Below are 20963 nucleotides of genomic sequence, written 5' to 3' on the forward strand. Positions count from 1 at the left end.
CGCTCGGGTTTCCCTTTGCAGCCTGTTTTCATTTCGATCCGATGTGGAATGTAAATACAGAAACTGACGACCGCTGCAGCAGGCGCGCGACTCAGCTGCTCCCGAGTGTTACAGATGGTTTCTATCGTACAGAATCCAGGAGCGTCTGCAAGAGCAGAATAAGTGGCAAAGCTTGAGGACATCTAATGGGTATTTATAGTGTGTGCACATGTGTGTGTGTGTGTGTTGCAAAACAGGTGTTATAATTGGAGTTACTAGTTGGGGTTATAGGGTCAGACGTGTCAAGGTCATGGTCAAGGTCGAGGACCACCATGATGTCCCAGTGAATGTGCACTCAAAGAAATGACTCATTGGATGAACTCAATTAAATTGTTGGCAGGTTTTCCATCCAATAATTATATGCAACTCCAACTCAAATTTAGCACATCAGTGCAATAAAATGTAATTAAGTTAGTCCAACTCATTTGTATCAAATACATCTCAAATAAAATTACGATATTCATTAAATTAAATGAATTTGTGTTTGTCCAACTCAAAATATAAACTAACTAACTAAATATGCAAACTCCACACAGAAGGAACGCCCCGACTGGGAATTGAACCCACGGACCTCTGGCTTTGAGGCGACAGTGCTAGCCACTACACCACCGTGCAGCCCTGAAAGTGTCTTCATCTCATGTAAACAACTGATTTTCAGCTGGCGCATGCGCAAATGGTAGTCCTCAATGAAACACATTTATTTTGAGTTGATATGCACACCATCTAACCTAAATAAATCTAATAAATGAAAGTATTCATACATTTTGTGTTACACCAATTCAATATAAATATCTTCGTTTTGTAATTGATTTATTTAAATGTATCAAACAATATTTAAATGTGTCACCTCTAAGAAGGGCTTGAATCGTTTTTTTGAGTGTGTGCAGCTGTAGCACTCAGACCTCAGGGGGTCTATTTCTGTGTGTGTGTGGTCCTCGACCTTGACACGCCTGACCCTATAAACCCTAAATCTAATTATAACACCCTCTCTGCACTACACACACACACAACACACACACACACACAGCTTGTAAATACAGGAAATGGCATACCCGCCAACATCTGCAACCTTTTTGAAGCCCCTTCTCTTGTGTGCTCAGGGGGACAGAACCCCCGGAAAGTTGAACAGAACCCTGTGTCTGTGTGCGTCGATGACCCCTGACCTTTGTGTATCTCACACGTATCTCACGTGAACGCGCATGGAGTCGCTCCCGCCATTACCGCAGCTGTCGGACACTTCCACACACTTTTCACAAGTTGCATTTATAGTCGTTTCCCGAGCTTTGCGTGTTGCGGTGTAATATATTCAGAATCTTTGCTGCTTCCACATTTACAATCCCGAGCTGAACCATGCTCTGAGCTTCTCTCTCTCCGTCTTTCCTTACGCCGTCTGCGCCCTGCACACGCGAGGAAAAGCGTGGCACGGTGCCTCGTTTCCCTCCATAAACACGCGCACAGAAAACACACACTATAGGGCGCATGCAAACCAGTCACCCCCATCTCTCTCTCTCTCTCTCTCTCGCTCTCTCTCTTTCACGCGCGCGCGCGCACACACAGCGCCTCAGTGAAAGCCCCCTCACATTCCCACAAGCGCTCTGGAAGGAATTGGATGGAGCTACACCGCGTACGTCCTTCTCCCGGCATTACAACAAAAAAAACACGCGCAACTCTCCGGTTCACTCTGATCGACGTTGTTCTTGAAACGCAACTAGTACTGAGGGTTTCAGACCGGAGTTGTGTCTTTCTTTCCTCTTTCGGAAATCAAGTTCCTGGACGCGGATATCGGGGGGAGTGAGACTTTTACGCGTGACAGTCAAACACCGCCAGGAGGGAGTTCACGTCAGAGTTCACGTCTTTTCCACCACTGAGACGAGGGATATTTTGTTCTATATTTGTACCTTCCTCCCTCCCCCTAAGAGCGTTAACGACTTTAAACAGGAGGAGTATCTTTTTTAAGGATTTCCAAAAGGAGCGCCCTCATTGTCCCGAGCGCACGTTCAGACCACGACTCAGACCCGCAGAGCCGGATCGGACTGTGCCGAACCGCCTCCTGTCACCTGAATGTTCTCCTCCATGGCTTGTGAGGGGAAGTAGCCTCCCGGAGTGGGAGATGGCTCTTTACTTCCCCCCAGGTTACAGCCTCGCCCCCCTCCATGTGTTGAAGGCGCAGTGGCTGTGAACCGCTCGGCTCTTCGCTAAAGGTAAGAACTGCTCATTTATTTGACTTCTCGCGACTCTTCAACAGCTTTGCAGTCGTATCTTTCATTTTATTTTACATTTCCATCCATATTTAATGACTTGTTGTTTAATATTTAATGAACAAGGAAGTTTAGCATGAGCTCCAGGCAGTCTGTAAATCCTTCTTTCCACAATCGATTGTTTTTTAATATGATATAAATTACTTTAGCATAATGTATGATCACGTGTTTATTGATCGATTGTATTGGGGAGGGAATATATGATCCGTTTATTGTGACAGGGTTGATTTAAATCCGCTTTTCTGTATTACAATTAACTTCCCAACAAGGCAGAATAGACCAATATGCATAGCTTCTAAGCTGGGTCAAAGGTCATCATTAATGACTCAATGATCATGTATAACATATATATTTACTCTTTCTTGGCATGTTTAAAACTATTGATTCCTGCATGTTTTGTGTCTGTTTTTGTGTTTCTGTATGTGTTGTGTACCTGCTGCCCATCTGGATCTGGACTTCTTGGCCGAAGAGATATTGCATGCACCTTTTTAATGTAAATAACTTACTCTTTAAGTTCCTCTTTTCTTGAAACGTCCCCCGCTCCCTCTCCCTCATTGAAACTGATACAAGGCGTCTCTTAGTTTCTCATGAGATTTGTTCTGTTTGGCTTGCAGCGGTAGCTTCAACTTAACACATCCCATATGTTTCACATTTGATTGATATCACAAAACCCTGCTGGTGCACGTGCACTCCGATTTCAAGGCGAGCGCACGTGATGAATGTGAAGGAACAGCCTTCACAGACTGCACACACCGTTCTGCAGAGTGAAGTTCAAACATGTAACGAGTGAAGGAAACAATCAGCAAGTGGAGGGAGGCTTTAACAACAGAGCTCTGGTGCTGAGTTTATCGTCTTTAGTGTGATTTAAGTGTCTGGTGAATTAGGAGTAACTGTGTGAAGAACGAGGGTGACTCACCGAGCCAAATGGCATCCTTTGACGAAGATTTAACCCAGGAATGCATCTGAGTTTTTAATTTGAGCATCATTAAGAAGCAGGTGACATATCAGCGAATCCTCCCTCACACATATCCACTAACTGGATAATACGCTTTAAATCCCCCTCTGGGGCTTTGCCGCTCCAAACACTCACGATAGGAAAGCTCACACATCCATCACCTGATAATAGATAATATTTCATCCTAGAAACCCCCCATATCTGATTTAAAACATAATTCATGTCACGGCTGCACGGTAAATCAACATTTTTTACCAAAAATCACATTTGTGGCCTATACTGTAGTTTATAAATCACAGGAGGTACGGTATGTTTGTGAAGGGCAAATCACATTCTACAAAATTAACTAAATATTGTTTGGTATCCAAAAATATGATGAAATATGGTCTTTTTAAAATACAAAATATGCATGTTACATCAACGTGGACACCTCAGCTTTCTGAATCCAACTGTCTAAAAACAGTCATGCACATGAAACCTTTGTAAATGTACAAACAGGTTGCTGCTCTACAATATCATACTTGGTATTGCTGTAAAGTAGAAATTCCCAGCTTTCAAATGCACCTGAACGCACTCTGCATCAAGCCGTTAACGAGGTGTTCAAACATTACATTTTATTGCCACGCTGACATTAATCTGTGTTCTTGTGGCTGGTTCCTCTAATAAACGTTCAGGGTGACCGTGAAAACTCCAACTTTTCTGATGCCAGAAAAAGCAGATTAATGTTGGAATCAACCAGAGTGACTGAAAACACCTGCGTGTCCGTGCAGACGAGCGTTGAATTTATGGTTTAACGGTGCAGTGGATCTGGCAGCATCTCGTGGTGAGGTGGTTACAACCAACTGAAACGTTGGTTTGTTTTGTTTGTCCGCTCTGGGCTACTGTAGAAACATGGCGGCCGACTGTGAAGAGGGGAAAAGGTTAAAAAGGATTTTTAATTTTTAAAAATTTGTCTGCATTTATTTTGAGGTAATATGAATGTATTTACCTACAATGGATTCATATTCTTTGGCGTATTACCTGTCAAAGGAAATTAGAAATATGCATATGGTTGAGGAGCTATTCCTGATACATGTAGTGTTTTCTTCCAAGGGATGGGGTTGAAATGAACCCCCTGTTCATTTCTGTTTGAATGAGAATAAGAATAATGACGTAAAAACCCAATTCCCCCTAAAATCACAAATCATACCGAGATTGCAATTTCAGTAAAGAAATATCTCAATTAAATATATATAAAAATGGTTCAGCCCTAATTCCTGAGAACGTTCTCGAGGACAGATTAAATAAGAATGTTATAAAGTTTGCAAATTGAATCTTCTAATTCAACTGCATTTGTAAAACTAAATCTTAAAAGAGGCAGAGAGAAACTACATTGTTGTGGATGCTGTGTAGAGCGGGCCTCTAGAATCCAAACAATGACCCCACAAAGGTCCCATGACTCCAGTTGTGTGTGTGCATGTGTGTGAGTGTGTGTGTGTAGGGGGGGGGGGCAGCTCACGCCTGGCATGAGCATCCGATGCTTCACTTCCAATCCTAATTCAATTGAGTAGCGCTGAATTCATCACAAACAGGCAATGACACAACTCTCTGATTCAGTGTGAAGGATGCTAGACTTATAAAAAAATAAAAATAAACAACGAAATAACGAGGTAATATAAAAATAAAACAAACAAGACGGTGACGAGGGCTGAGGATCGGAGGCCCGAGCGCTCGCGTCAGAAGACGTGCCGCCGAAAGTTCAGCAGGAAAACCCCAAAGTGACGTTCTCTCCAGACAGATGAGTCACCGTGGAGTCTGTGGGAGTGAAGCGACGCGCGAACACACGCTCGCTATCTGTTTATTTTTTGCTCGTTCCTGTTCCTCCGACACACATCCCGCCTTCACCTCTCTCCCGCTCGGCGAGACGGAGGGAGAGAAAGAAAGGCTTTGGCATTGTGAACATTGGAGGACGCGATCGCTGCACGCGCTGCTCTCATGCTCCATCGCTTAAGCCCTCCACAGGTGTTTTCACTTTTGCCTGATTAGACCTCCTCTCTGAACAGCGCGCGTGTGTGTGTGTGTGTGTGTGTGTGTGTGTGTGTGCTCATGCTATGTTGCACTCGTTGCGTTGTTGTATGGTGACATCATATAACTCGTACCGCCCAGCGTAGTTTCACCCACATTCAACTTGAGAAGAAACCTGATGGGTTGTTGGTCGAATTACTAAATTCCTACTTCTGTTAATCGTGTTAAAGTCAACGTTCAACCGGGAGCGTTGGGATTTATCCGATGCCAGGAAAGGAAGATAAATACGGCTGCTTAATATCATCCAAAATCCAAGCGTACACGCCGTAATACACTGGAGTAACTGTGTGCAGGGTTTAGGGTTTAATTTAGGGTTTAGAGGTGCAGTGTGTGGGATTTTGCGCCATCTAGTGGTGAAGCTGCAGATTGCGGACAACCAAAACTTCTCCCTCGTGTCAAGCGTGTAGGACGCAACACAACCTGTGTAAATGCGAATGCCCCGGAGTAAAGCTAGTGTTAGGTTTGTCCCTTCTGGGCTCCTGTAGAAACATGGCAGCCGGCTTTGGGTACACACAACAGAAAACATACTTATTAATATTCCATTCCATGTTAGCCAATAGATCGCCCTAAAAGCTACAACATGTTGCTTTAACCGTCCTGTTATGTTTGTTTCTTGCATACAGCCGTGATGATCTCGGGTCAATTTGATCTGGTTAATGTTGAATCATTCAAAAGTGATCAGAAACAAACAAAAAAATTGCTAAAAACTATAGTTTGTACCTCATCACCAATGTCATTACTAACAATTCAATCAGTTTTTAGTGGAATTGAGTTATTACCCTTCATAGATCAGAGTTCGATCAGAGTTCAATCACTCGTTTTAATGAAAAATACAAGTTCAAACTATTTTTCAGGTACATTGAAAAAATCTAAATCTAAATTGCATTTGTCTACAATAACATGTATTTTCTCCTAAATTTTATTTGCATTTTGTAATTTTTTAAATTATTGAGCACAACATTCAGATATGCTTGTGCCTAAAAAATCTTTATCTTTTTCAATCTGCAATGCCACTTTTAGTTAGTTCTCGTTAGTTAGCAGGATTTCACTTGGCAGCAATAAGAAGTCAAGAGAGTTTTGCATTTCTTTCAAAGAAACATATTAATACTTATACCAAATTAACAAACCACCCGACAAATGGATGTGTCTGAAATAATACCTGAGGTTTGTGTTGATCGTTTTACAACGCAAGCTATAATTCCACTTTCTTTTTGTAGTTTAGTCTCAGCTCATGTCAGAAAACATAGAACCCCTCTCATAGAAAGCATCGTATTTGTGTTGAGGTTGCTCTATCTTTATCTAACCATGTGATCGCATCACAGCTTCCATAAACACTGCACAGTGTGTTTATGGAAGCTGTGAAAACATCATTTGTTCAACACTGCTGCCAAAAATATCAGAAGTGTGAGCTGCTATGTTTTGAAAAGTGAAACCCGAAACACTGTGAAAGGGATCGCGTGAACTTCTTCCATCAAAGGTTGATTGTTTATGGGTTTGTTTTTTTGGAAGGCACAAGCTAAAAGCTAAGAGGGTTTATTCATTGTAACCGCTTTTCCGCCCGGCACCCATTTGGTAAAGTGATTATGTGTAATTATAATATTAAATGTGCACAATTTGCAGTTAATGGGCTTAAACATGCAAAACAGTATAATCCCCCAAAGATCTCTCATTAGACGGAGACGCTCTCCGATCCTTTATCATGTTGTAATTAAACTATAATTATACTATTCTATCGATTATGTTACACTATATTGTTATGCTATTGTATTTTACACTATATATTACACTATATATAACTATATCTTGAACTATATTATACTGTCCTCTACGATACTATGCTTTACAAAGTATTTTATACGATATATATACTATATATATATAGTATAAAATACTATATATATATAGTATATATATATATATATATCGTATATATATATATATATATATATATATACTATATAGATACTATGCTATTACTAAAATAAGTTAGGTGTGTTTTGAGATTTTATTTATATAACTAGAAAATAACATAATAAATTGTTGTCTAGAGAAATCAGTCTGTTAGAAAAAGCTCCACCAAACCGAACGGCGCTGGAATAATGACGCCGCCTGACAGGTGAATATGCAAATGAGGTACTCATGTTCTACTGGGGCATTACAACACTTGACAGCATCATTATGTCAGTTTTTCAAGAACAATAACATGTTGAACAGAGATCAGATATTGTTCACTGCATGCGCGCCCGGACCCACGCAGCTCATTTCCATCATTCTTTGAAAGAAACCAGAAAGTAAATGACCTTAACAAAACTTAACTTCCGTCACGATACTTGGGAAACTAAAATATCCCTTTGTTGTGTTTCCCAGGGCAGTCGTACATATCCCACTCCCCAGGCGCCGGGATGTTACGGCGGGTGACCTTAACTGCGCAGCAGGGTTTCTGTCTCTGGCTTTAAATCCGGCTCAAGGGATTATAAAAATTAAAAAAACATTTTCGAGAGCAATTTGGCCTCAGTTCACCTCACCGGAGCAGTTCATGACCCAGAAACAGCACATAGTAATGATAATGGGAGACATAATGGAGGAGCGTTTTTCTCTACCATGCTCATCCCTCGTTGCATCTCTCTCCCTGACACTTTCCCCTCCATCAGTGTCCACACTGGACTCTCTCCGTGACGCGTTGTCCCGAGCTGAGTCACTTCAGACCAACCGTCTCTGGAGTTTGTTCCATGTGGATCTAAACATCTCCTCTGCGCTCTCTCGCTCAGGACTTCCTTATCTGGCTCTCTTCCTCTGGTCAGGCCCGGGGTGGGTAATCGGGAGAATCGGGAGAGTTCCCGGTGGGCCGCTTCATTTCTGGGCCGGTCGAGAATTTTATTTGTTGACATTTGTCAGGTTAGTCCATCTTCTCTTAAAGTGGGCTACACAAGTTCAGCATTCTGACATCAGCCTCTGCATGGGTTGTACCATGCGAGGAAGTTCACCCTCCCAAATAATAGAGTTGGTTCAGTCCATTATGGAACTCAACCAACTCTATTTTGGAAAGTGAACTTCTCATGGCATACACCATCGAGGAAGTCTCCTCTTCCAAATAGAGTTGGTTCGGTCCAGCCGTCTTTTTCCAAAAGTTTTCTCAGCTACGGATAGCTGGGCCGCCCGACCGCAACGATACGCGTCAGGGAGGACGGACGGGAGGAAGGGGGCAGGAGGGGCTGGAAAAGCCAGGGTGAGCAAGAGTAAGGCATGGGAGGAGGATCCTGCCAAATGTGCCAAGATAACAGATTCATTTTCAAGAGGATAAACACAAGTGGCAACTGGTAAAGAGACAAAGGCCTAATGATAAGCAACATAACTATTCGGCTAACGTTGTAGCCTTGATTAATATCATTGTAGCGTTGTCAACCTATTCCCAAGCAAAATATTAAATTGAATTACAATATTAGCCTAATTATATCACCCAACATATGGCGATCCATAGACTTTGCAAATATTATACAAATATTGATATATACTATTGATATTGATATTGAAGTATGCAGTAATATCACTCTTAATTTTTCTTTGTAGCTTCGGAGCAGCAGATAAGAGTCTCCTGCTGAAAATGATGAGCCCGACATTTGCAATGAGGAGGCCATGACGACAGGGACAGGTAGAGAGGATAACAGTGGACACTATATGAATTAAAGTTATATATTCTAAGAAAGAGCGGTACAGTACTTGATGAACCAATATGCATTGTTTACTCAGAAGTTGGTGTAGTAAAGGAGTAAATCACCACTATATAATACTCATGCAGAAAAATGATAATGACCATGACAATGATCATGATAATGACCATGACAATGACCATGATAATGACCATGACAATGACGGCCCCCATGAGGTCTCACTCCAACAAATCTGGCCTACTGCCTAATCTGAGTCTGACACCCCTGCTACGCCCTTCTGCCTTTTTTAATGTTGTGCATATTTTTTGTTAACTTCTCATCTTAAGTGGATTATTATTGTTGTATTTAACCGTTACATTATTTGTTGGACCATGGTATTAATAAAAGAACTACAGGATAGTAAGAGCTGAACTGTTGCTTCATTTATCCAATTTCCACTATACCATGAAAAAAGTGGGCTGGTCTTGAGCCTGAAATTCCCGGGCTGAAAAGTGGCCCCACTCCGGCCCTGCCTCTGGTCCTGATTCTTCCGGCATCTTCTAGTTTTACATTTTTGAATTTTAAAAAATGTTAAATTTTTAAAAATTATAATTTTGTAAAATCTTAAATTTGTTTTCATGTTTAATTTTTAAAAATGTAAACATTTTACATTTTTAAATGTTTCAACTTTTTAATTGTTACATTTAAAAATGTGAAAATTATTCTTTTTTACATTTTTAAATATTTTTATGTTTAATATTTTAAAATGTAAAATTATTATTTGAATTTTTTTTTACTGAACAAAAAAGAACGCAACAGGACATTGTAAATGACAAAAAGAAAAAAGGTCAATAAATAGAAATGAATTATACATTAAAAAATTAAAAAATACAAATAAAGAAAAGAAAGACATAAGTAGAAAATATATTGTAAATTCATAGGGGCTCATCAATCGTTCTTAACAATTTATTAGCAATTATTTTCAGGTCAGCTGAGAACACAACTCATCTTCTCCTTGTATACAGTCCATGGATTCTGCTTTGATCCTTAGGAAAAGAGATACATTTCCATAGAGTATATTTCCTCTATACTTTTGTCTTTTAAGAAAAAAATCACAACTGCCATGCTCTCTTGCCTCTTCCCTCATACTACCAGACTCCGAGGAAAGACTTTACCAGTAGACACACTGGTCCTGGGGCTAATAACTAAAAGATGTCCAACTCACGACTTACAAAAGGCACTTTCAAAATAAAAGAGGGAAACGTGGCTGTTCTGCATCCACCCAACAGAGACATGTGACTGTAGCTTGCAGAACGTGGTGCTGATAAAGCCTCTGTTTCACTTGCAGTGGACATTCGAATGCAAGTGTTTTACTTTGTTTTAGTTTAGTAAAGGGGTGAAAAATAAAGCAAGACAGCGTTTGCTTCAGGCCCATGGGTGGGGTTATCCTCGCGGTAAGATATATGGGTGAAATACACCGGGGGGGTATTTTCCAAATAAGCACAGTAGTGTTCGTATTATAAGTCAGTTAAAGTCTTCCCGTGGGGACATTCACTCACAGGTTAAAAAAAAGCACACCCAGTGGTGATGTTAGTAATGGCTGAAAGTCTCTTAGTATTCATCCCCAAATTGGCATATTAATCACTTGCTTTGGCATAACTACCACGGTTATAATGCAGAGCATGGATTTAATGAGTGAAGGTCCTCCTTTGCATGTACCATCATTTACATTTGAATAGCAGAGCGCTGCTGTTCCTGCAGGCTGTCTGCTTGTGTTTGTTGACTCCAGGGAAGTGAGAACCAATAATTGCAGTCAGTGACTTAAACTTCATTTACATCACATACGTGCATGCATGAATTTAAAGTATCGGGATGGCCATCTCTGTAGTCCTCAACTTCACTAGCACAGATATATGTATAGTCGGTATGGTTTTTTAAAGTCACAGTCTGTTTTCAGTCAAGAGACAAATTTGAGTTTTGATTTGATTTATTCTTTAAAACTGTTGATCCCTTGTTGATGGCAGGTTGAAAAACGCTCATTTGGCTTAAAGGTCATGTCTTAAAACATGGATTTCTGAACAAGTATGATGTAGTCTTAGCTAACAACTCCTCCTAAACGCTGTCGTTTAACAAAAAAACAAAAAAATGACTTAGATCTAGCCTAGAGTTGTTTGATGCGTTGTTTCTGCAAAGGGTAGCTACCTCCATCCTTTATCCAACGTATGAATACAAAAGTACAGAGTGTCGCTGACAAAAAAACTGATATCAGACTGTCGCGCTCGTAGTTCGCGCTACCTCTTAGCTCACGCTATCTCTTAGCTCGCGATACCTCTTAGCTCGAGCTATCTCTTAGCTCGCGATACCTCTTAGCTCGCGATACCTCTTAGCTCGAGCTATCTCTTAGCTCGCGATACCTCTTAGCTCGCGCTATCTCTTAGCTCGCGATACCTCTTAGCTCGCGCTATCTCTTAGCTCGCGATACCTCTTAGCTCGCGATACCTCTTAGCTCGCGCTATCTCTTAGCTCGCGATACCTCTTAGCTCGCGATACCTCTTAGCTCGCGCTATCTCTTAGCTCGCGATACCTCTTAGCTCGCGCTATCTCTTAGCTCACGATACCTCTTAGCTCGCGATACCTCTTAGCTCACGCTATCTCTTAGCTCGCGATACCTCTTAGCTCACGATACCTCTTAGCTCGCGATACCTCTTAGCTCACGATACCTCTTAGCTCGCGATACCTCTTAGCTCGCGATACCTCTTAGCTCACGCTATCTCTTAGCTCGCGCTATCTCTTAGCTCACGATACCTCTTAGCTCGCGCTATCTCTTAGCTCACGCTATCTCTTAGCTCACGATACCTCTTAGCTCGCGATACCTCTTAGCTCACGATACTTCTTAGCTCGAGCTATCTCTTAGCTCACGATACCTCTTAGCTCGCGCTATCTCTTAGCTCACGCTATCTCTTAGCTCACGATACCTCTTAGCTCATGATACCTCTTAGCTCGCGATACCTCTTAGCTCGCGCTATCTCTTAGCTCACGATACCTCTTAGCTCGCGATACCTCTTAGCTCACGCTATCTCTTAGCTCGCGATACCTCTTAGCTCGCGATACCTCTTAGCTCACGATACTTCTTAGCTCGAGCTATCTCTTAGCTCGCGCTATCTCTTAGCTCGCGCTATCTCTTAGCTTGCGCGAGCTAGCTAAGAAATAGCAAAAGCCGGTGCCATATTGGCATATTGGCACCGGCTTTCGCTACCCAACCCTAAACCTCGGGGGAACCAACTTCTCCAAAGAAATAACAAGTTAGCAACTTGGGCTTCAGTGTCTCTTTCCAGGAAACATGCGGACAGACGCACGGGTATCGAACCGCCAACCTCGTGGTTAAAAGGGAACCCCTCGCTACTCCACTGAGCTGACGAAGCTCTCCGCGGCGTCCTCGGCGATACGCACGCCGAGTGTGAAGCACATCAGCCGAGCGGGAGTCGAGATCTGAGAGGAGCAGAAGGACAGACGGACGAACAGAGACCCCTCGCTTTATTGTTATGGTTGTGTGGAGAGTCGTAACGCTTCGGCACAAATAATGTATAAAACGAGATGTAATTAGCACCCCGAAGTGATGAATGCTGAGTGCTAAAAAAAAAAGAAGCATACTTTCATGCCAACCACTCTCTTTTATTCCTTTGCTGACTCCCTCTCGCCGCCTCCTCTCCTCATCCCTCAACCCCCTCATCCCCCATGCCTCCATTCCTTCTTCCTCTACGCTCTCCTCCTTTCCTCCCTCTCTCAATCAGGCATCTTTCAAATTGATGGAGCGGCGGAGTGAAATCGTTCCGAGCCGTGACATAAAAAAAAGATAGATTTATAGATTTATTTTTTTGTCGCACGAAATAAAAATGTAAATCAAGACGCCGCGTGAGAAATGCACCTTTCGGTGCTCTTAAGATATATCTGTCATTCCTGCACAGCTGGCAGTTGCTATAGAAACGTGCCACCTAGCAGCAGCACATGTAGTTGCTATAGGGACAATACATCACGTGACGTCTCCTATAGATGATATCACAGAAGAAGAAGTGTGATAATGTAGAGGGGGGGGGGGGGATCTCTGCTCTGTACATGTGTTTTTTTTATGAAACTCGTGTTCAGAAGATGTTCAACTGTAATATATCTTCTCCCTGAAGGGGTGAGCTATGGAAAATCATTTCCATATTTCCATTATTTCTTGTTTTACCTTACTGTGTGTATGCACAACAGCAGGATCATCCTAGTCATTATCACAGGGACGCTAATCCACGGTTAAATAAGCACTACAGGAAACTGCTTATTAAGATATTAAGGTAGTGAGGTGGAAAAAAATAGAGTGGTGGATTTTCGCATTATTTATAAGTTGTGTGTGATAGGAGGCGGAAACATTAATATTCATACCGTGTGTGTATGTGTGTGTGTGATCACCGTGTGATTAATTCACCCAAACAAGATGCAGAAAATAGAGCAAATGTCTCCCACTCAGGCATAACTCACTCAACGGTTTATTTACAGAGAGAAACAGAGGTTCAGGCCCCCGATGGGGCGTGAGGTGTTGCGTGAGGTGTTGCACGAGGCTTAACGAGTATTAACTCGGTCCTCTTCATGTGGTCGCTGCCGTTACGCCCGGCCTAGAGGAGCCTGAGCGTGACATTAAACCGCTCAAATTAGGACCAATGTGGCAGCTTATCATCAATAAAAAGGGTTCGGGTGCTGAGCGATTAAACATCTCTCTTGTTCTGCCTGTTTTGTGATATACATGCCTAAAAGGTGCCTAATATTTCTAGACTGAAATAATATCGGCATTATAATTATTATAATTATGAGGATTTTTTAGTTGCCTATTTTGTGGTGCCCCCTCAGGACTTTGTGCCCTACGCACAGCGCGTAGTGCGCTATGGGAGCGGCGGCGCTGGTAGTAGTGTATAGCATGCCGCACAAACAACAATGCAACTAGTGGAGGCGGCAAGGTGCTCCGTGTTGCCAGGTTGGAGATGGTGAAGTATCGTACCAAAGGCTCAAAATGGTTGTATTTGGAGGATAATTATCGTGTATCTGGCAACCCTGAGATCGGTCGACCAATGACTGTTCTCTATACCATCAGAGCTCGCGCAAGAAGGTGGAACGTAAGGGAGATACCATTTCCAAAACTTGTAAGGGGTAAATACTAGTTTGTGAAAACCCAGAGAAACACAAATATCCGACGAAGCAAATTTTTGGAATCCCTGCCGGACGCATTTTTTAGGTCTCAAAAACAGGACATGTCCGGGGAAACAGGACGTCTGGTCACCCTACCTAATGTCCCTAGACCACGAAAGGAACAAAGGAAGCACGGATGTCTTACCCACCTCCCTAGCAGAAACAGGGTTAAACAAAATGGCCGCTCACCCCTACCGACACGCTACCTAACCCCACCACCCACGAAAATGTGCTGCGCCGCATGGAAGCTGGAGAGGAAGGGCCGGCAACACGGGTTCCCTCCTAAATAGCCGTCCAATTACCTGAAACAAGAAAAGCACATAACATAGCACCCCCCTCAGGCAGGGAGGTGAACAACACTAATAATCCCCTAACGCCATGTTCGCGGACGCCCGACTGGTTTCTCTTCAGCCGCTCTCTGGTCCGCTTTGCTCGTTTCTGTCACCTTTCAGCCTCCGTCCCATCACCACTGGAAGGAAAAGCACTCTCTTTTATTGACAGGCCTTTTTTCTATCCGCCTATCAACCCCCTGAAATATATATATTTTTTAAAAATCATTGTTCAACAGTGTTCAGCTTTTTTTGTCCAGGCTTTCATTTCGTGCTCATGACTCAGTGTTGTCCCCCTCCTCCGCCTCCCTCCCCCACTGCACTGATGGAGATAAGTGCTTCCGCATCCCTCTCCCTTTTCACATCTCCTCGTGCCGTTCTGTGGTCACCGTATCTCTCGGTTTGTGTTGGCATCGCCTCCCTGTCTCCTTTCCTCAATCCTTCCCTCCTGCACTCTCATCCATCCTTTTCATCATCTTTCAAGAAACAGAGGGATATCTCCCCATGCTCCCGAAACATTGTGTGGGCTCCTATTTGACGCACACCAGGGAGCGAAAGGAGAGATTCAAGGAGAGAGAGAGAGAGAGAGAGAGAGAGAGAGAGAAGGCTGGTTGTGTTTGTCCTTGTGTGATTCACCATCTGTGGTAAGCGAGTAATACCAAATGGATGATTGACATGAAAAATAGATGAAGACGTGAGAAGGAGAAAAGAGGGGGGGGGGGAGGAGGAGGAGGAGAGAACGTCTGGTTTTCGTGTCCGATTCAAAGTCATTTTGAACACTGAGAGCTTAGTCTGATTCTGAATACTAGAGCATGTTTTGTTTGTTTAAATCTCGTCAGAAGGGAGAGAGATAGACGAAAGTGACCGAATTAAAGGTTATTTTATAATATTTTTATATTTAATTTAATTTGTCATTAGTATTGTATTGTGTATTGTGTATGCATATATGTTGTATAGATACATATATATTTTATTTTATATTTTACTTTGTATACTTCTTTGTATACATCTTTATCTTTCATCCCTGTTTTTTATATTTTATTTTTTATTCTTGTGTGTTTGGTTTATTGGTGCTGCTACTGTTATGACAAATTTCCCCTTGGGGATTAATAAAGTACATATCTATCTATCTTATTAAAATTAGAGACAGCTGCGGTGGAAGAAAAGGAGGGAAAGGAGGGAAATAAGTATTCAGGGTCACAACCAGAACACATTATTCCTGAGACTCAGGATAAGAAGAGAGAGAGAGAGATTTACAGATGATGTGTTCTTGGAGAGACGGTAAGAAATGTGGGAGCATGTGGCGTAAAGAGGAATTAAAAGATAGACAGACGAAGGTCATGAGTGTATTCTTGTTCCAGGCTAAATCTCTTTACGGTGCACACGGCACCGACAACCGGTGACCAAATAAATACCTCAGACACACTCTGCCACGGCCCGTGGTAGGCCAACACTTCCTTTAGACACTTAACACAGAAAATGAAATTATCTGACACAACAAAAGAAGTCTGTTTTTCACCACCTTTACCTTCTTTGCCTCTCCCCGATTCTTTGAGTGTTCATTGTTCAGAAAGTGTTTGTTTTTTATCCGCAGAGGTCTCGAAAAACAACAGACCCAACTGGTTAAAAAAAACACTGCTGAGCTTGTTTCTCGCATTACTTAAAATCCAGATGTTCACTGAGGACTACACGGACAACAAGGGCCAAGGTCTAATCAGTGTGATGTAAAAATGGGGCTACATTTAATATCCAGAGTATTAATGTAACTATTTCTAATATAAAGATAAAGTGGATTCATATCTATGGCTGAGAACAACTTTATTCATTCTAGGCACAAGAGCTCTTTCTCATCGCTTTTTCTGAAAAGTTGTTTTGGGTCAAACTTAAATGAAACTATTGAATCGCAACGAAATAAACCAAATAGCGGCTGACAAAGGATTTGAAAACCGCCGCTAACAATTGGCCCGATACTCTTTATTCCCGGCGGGTGCCGGAGGGCCCCGCACCGCGGCATCGACCAGGCGTCAGTGTGGAGTATGTGATGGAGGATGTTAAAGGGTTTGTGGAGGCGGCGCTAAAGCAGAGGTGTTGTGGAGGTCCACTCTCAGGTGATTCTGACCTAACGGCTGGGGGTCACATGACACGTGCTTTCATGTCTAAGTCCTGAAGTGACAACATGGCACCCGACAAAAAAAAGAGTCATTGTATCTGCAGCAATGAAGTAACTTCATTGGCTCTTAAGAGGAAAACGTGAATTTGCCTTCTATACCTCGGTTATTTAACATCCCAGTCCATTTAATCCTCTTAGTGGTAAACGGGACGATGCTAATGTTCATGTGAGCCCAAACTAACAGACATTTGTAAACAAATGAAGGCTGCTGCAAAGAGCCCGTGTCTGCTGTGAACCCTCTTTCCTGTAAACACTATTTATAGACATCTGAGCAGCTGGTGAGAGGAGAGACTGAGATTCATATGAATATTATGTCATAATTGCGGCACTGTATTTCCAACTTTATAAACCGCCATAACGACAAAAAATAAATAAATGAAAATGACTTCAAATATACCTCAAATGCAGAAAAAACTATCCAGGATGTGTCTGTTTTCTTTTTGTTTACTTTTTACACATCTTGTTGTCTCGTTTTCCTGAGTTTCTCTGTCACACAGAGGAGGAATGCAGAAAACAAACATTCTGCAGGGTTGAATGTATGACTCACACACACACGCACATACACACACACACACATACACACGCAGTCACAAGCATCCACACGCCTGCCCACGTTGTCCTGAGGGCCCGAGGACCAACAGCAACAACAACACCAGTGCACAGAGGAGATTGTACTGGGTGTGTGTATGTGTGTGTGTGTGTGTGTGTGTGTGTGTGTGTGTGTGTGTGCTTGTATCTGTACCACTGTCACGCTGTAAACAGCATTTCTCGAAAGGATGCTGAAAGTCTGACACACTTTAACAGGAATCCACCTGCGGCTTTTCAAAAGTCACCGCCATGGACTGCTCCGTGGTGCTGCGCTCTGAATATTAAGTGTCTTGCTATATTCAGAGCATCTGGGAGACTCTGGCTACCCCAAAATACTGGCGTCCGTCCCTTAACCCGAGTTATTTTTTGCATCTCGTGCAGTGCATCGTGGGGCATGCAGGACGTGTCCGACTCATTGCTGATTTAGAGCTCTGCGTGTGTGTCTGCAGGTTAAGTATGACTGCAGCAGCAGGTGTGCTGACGGGCTTGGCGAAGCTCAAACGCCAAGACTCCGCCCGCTCTCAGCACCGGTCCTCATCGGCGGCGCCGGGCCTGGGCAGCACCCCGGAAGCTGCTCCCAGGTAATCATCTTTTCTTTTTTTTTCAAGAATAAAAAAAATGAAAACTACTTTGGGCAACAGGTGATTTATCATCAATACTGTTTTTTACTGGTGGCTAGTCAAAAAATTAATATATACAAATAATAGTATGAATAAGTTTACGTACTAATTACAACATTTGCATATTTAAACTCGTTTTTTATCACGTGCTTTAAAAACATTGTTTCAATGCTTATTTAGGGCGTACATTTTGAAATATACCAAAAAAATATGTTTGAAAAGAATTTAAAGACGTAAATTTAAGTAATTGCACAGAACTTACACTTAAAGTATATTTTACTCATAATATATTTTTTGAAAGTATACTACAGTACAATTATTTTAAAGTTGAATTTTGAAAATATTCTTTGATAGTATATTTGAAAAGTACTATTGACATTTTAAGTATATATTTTTGTTTTTAATATATTTATTTTGATTTTACAAATTAACAAGACAGGACTTTAAGGATACAATACAAAGGGAAAGGAGAAATGAAAGGTTAAAGAACAACAAAAAATAGATACGAAATTATTAGAAATGTGAAGTATATTTTAAATAAATTAAAGTATATATTTTTTTCGCCTGGGCTATTCCCAAAGATATTATATCTGCAGGTGTTATTGTTCTGCACATGCAAATTATTCCCAATGTTGTGCCTGGGGCTGTGATGATGTCACTAACATGTCTGTTTCCTTTTCCACACGTTACATTTAGGAAGCGTAAGCGGCGCACCGACGTCGTGGTGGTGCGCGGCAGGCTCCGCCTCAACTCCGCCTCCGGGTTCTTCGTCTTCCTGGGATTGATCGTCCTGGCGGTGGGGATCTGCATGGCGACGCTGGGTTACTGGCCGCACGGTGAAACCGTGAGCTCGGCCCGATCGCCGAGCTCACCTAAAACATTTGGAGATAGCGCTGAGACGGCCGCGAGGGATGAGAACGCCACTAGGGACGAGGACGCCGCGAACTCCAGCACGAGTCACGACGTGCGAGGTGAGCGAACGAAGGGATTGAAAGTTTAAGCGATTTCACTCTGACTCAAGTCGGTGGTTCACGACCTCATACGTGCTCTGCGTGTAGGTACCTCCTCCAGGCAGACAGGTGGCGCCCTGACGCGGTTCCTGGAACAGCATCGTCACTCGGCGAGGATGAAGATGTTCGGGCCCTTCACCATGGGCATCGGGATCTTCATCTTCATCTGCGCCAATGCCATTCTTCACGAAAACAGAGACCGAGAAACTAAGGTTGGGCTGAAACCAGGAACACACACACACACACACACACACACACGCGTACACAACGCGTGGGATGCGTCCACCTGGCACTCTGAGAAATGAAATCCAGCTGCCGGTGGACTTTGAGGGTTTGCGTGTGAGCCAATAAGCTGCAAACACAAACAGAGCTGATATTAACTTCCGAGACACCAGATTTGAGCAGAAATTGCTTCTTCAAAAGGACGATTTCAAACACACAAAGCCTGAGTCACGAGAACACGTGGTTAATATTCCTCCCCGATTCCGGATGCTCCTTTCTGTTCTTCCTTCTCTCTATAAAACGAGTTGCATGCACAGTGCACTCATCCATATTCATCATCTCTTCATAACTAACATGCAAATCATATCTGTGCCGACCTCGTTGCATCTCCCTCCCTTCCTTGGTTGGATGTATCGCCTCCTCCTTCCCTTCCCCCCTTCGTGTATTCCAAGGTCACGTCCAACACACACATTGACGCCGCGACAATCCCGGAACATCGAACGTGACCCGCCGTTACTTATCGTATATTTTCTCTTCCCCCGCTCTAGATTATCCACATGCGAGACATGTACTCCACCGTCATCGACATCCACCGCCTCAGGCAGCGGGAGCAGAAGCACCACCGTCACCGCGACGGCGCCAGAGAAGTCGGCGATCGGTTCGCCAGCAACTCCCTCCTGGCGTTCTCCTCCCGGGCCGGAGGCGAAGGCTCCGTCGAAGAGGAGGAGGTGCTGTTGGGGGACGAGGAGTTTCGCCGACACGGGGGTCACCAGGCCCGGTTGGATTGCAGCTTCGCGGGGCTGCTGGCGCCGCTCTACAAGGACCGTCCCTTCAGGCCGGCCCGCTCGGACTCGGCGCGGCGCCAGTGGTCGGTGGACGGCGACGGCGAGAGGGGAGGGCACCACGCGCGCTCCATCGTCTCCTCCTCCCTCTCCGCGTTCACCCTCCCCGTGATTAAAATCAACAACTGCGTGATCGACGAGCCCGAGATGGAGGCGATCACCGAGGAGGAGCGCGGAGGGGAGAGGTCGCGGCCCCCGGCCTCCGTGGAGTCTCTGGTGGTCCCCGCGGCGACCGTGGCCAAGGCCTCCAAACCGCCGGGCTTACACCGGAGTCACTCCGCCTCCTCCTCCTCCCACTGCTCCTCCGTCTCCTCTTGCTCCCTCTCCCCGGCGCCCTCCTCTACCTCGGGCTGCTGGCTCTCCCCCGGGGCGGCGAGGAGCGACTTCGGCTCCAACTCCTCGCTGCACATGCCCGGCGGCCACTCGAAATCCCTGGACCTGGAGCGAGGAGCGAGCGCGCCCGGCGTGCACCCGGAGCAGCAGCGGAAGCACCCCAGCTGGCCCCGCCTCGACCGTAGCAACAGCGGCCGTAGCAACAGCGGCATCCTGGGCGGCGGCGGCGGCAAAGGCTACGCGCGGCTGGAGGACAGGGAGGAGCGCGGCGAGCGGCCGGCGGACGCGTCGGCGAGGCGCGACTACAGCCGGCGGGAGAAGCTGCTGATGATCTCGAGGTCGCACAACAATCTGAGCTTTGAGCGCGGCGAGTTCAACAGCAGCGCGATGAAGAGGGGCAGCTCCGAGACGCGCTTCTGAAGGGCGGTGAACTCGTCCTGTTCTGTAAATTCCTCCCCGGGACCGTGCGAGCACAGCGGCGAGGAACGGAAAATCAAACGGCGAGGGTTTCGAAGACTCTTTCCGTGAGAAGGAGAGCGGTCAGCGATGGACCGCCTCGCACAGGTTCGGGCCCGAGTGCCGACTGTAGGTGCATACATGCTGTATCTGACCCTGACCTGTGACCTCTGCTACAGGGATCAATCAAAAATAAATCACATGACAACA

At 44.1% G+C, this 20963-nt stretch overlaps 1 protein-coding gene across 2 annotated transcripts; it reads left to right on the forward strand.

The window, feature by feature from the left end:
- Positions 1-1673: 1673 nt before the first annotated feature.
- On the forward strand, positions 1674-20963 carry tmem200a (transmembrane protein 200A). 2 transcript variants are annotated; one of them, XM_056428969.1, is made up of 6 exons: positions 1674-2240; positions 2767-2790; positions 17720-17851; positions 18587-18861; positions 18949-19112; positions 19671-20963. In XM_056428969.1, coding segments are annotated over exons 2-6 (1620 nt in total). In that variant the 5' UTR covers positions 1674-2240; positions 2767-2788; the 3' UTR covers positions 20718-20963. The 2 variants fall into 2 exon arrangements, with proteins under 2 accessions (XP_056284944.1, XP_056284945.1); XM_056428970.1 differs by lacking the exon at positions 2767-2790.

This window comes from Pseudoliparis swirei, chromosome 12 (genome assembly GCF_029220125.1).
Source record: "Pseudoliparis swirei isolate HS2019 ecotype Mariana Trench chromosome 12, NWPU_hadal_v1, whole genome shotgun sequence".
In the NCBI taxonomy this organism is placed as follows: Eukaryota; Metazoa; Chordata; class Actinopteri; order Perciformes; family Liparidae; genus Pseudoliparis; species Pseudoliparis swirei.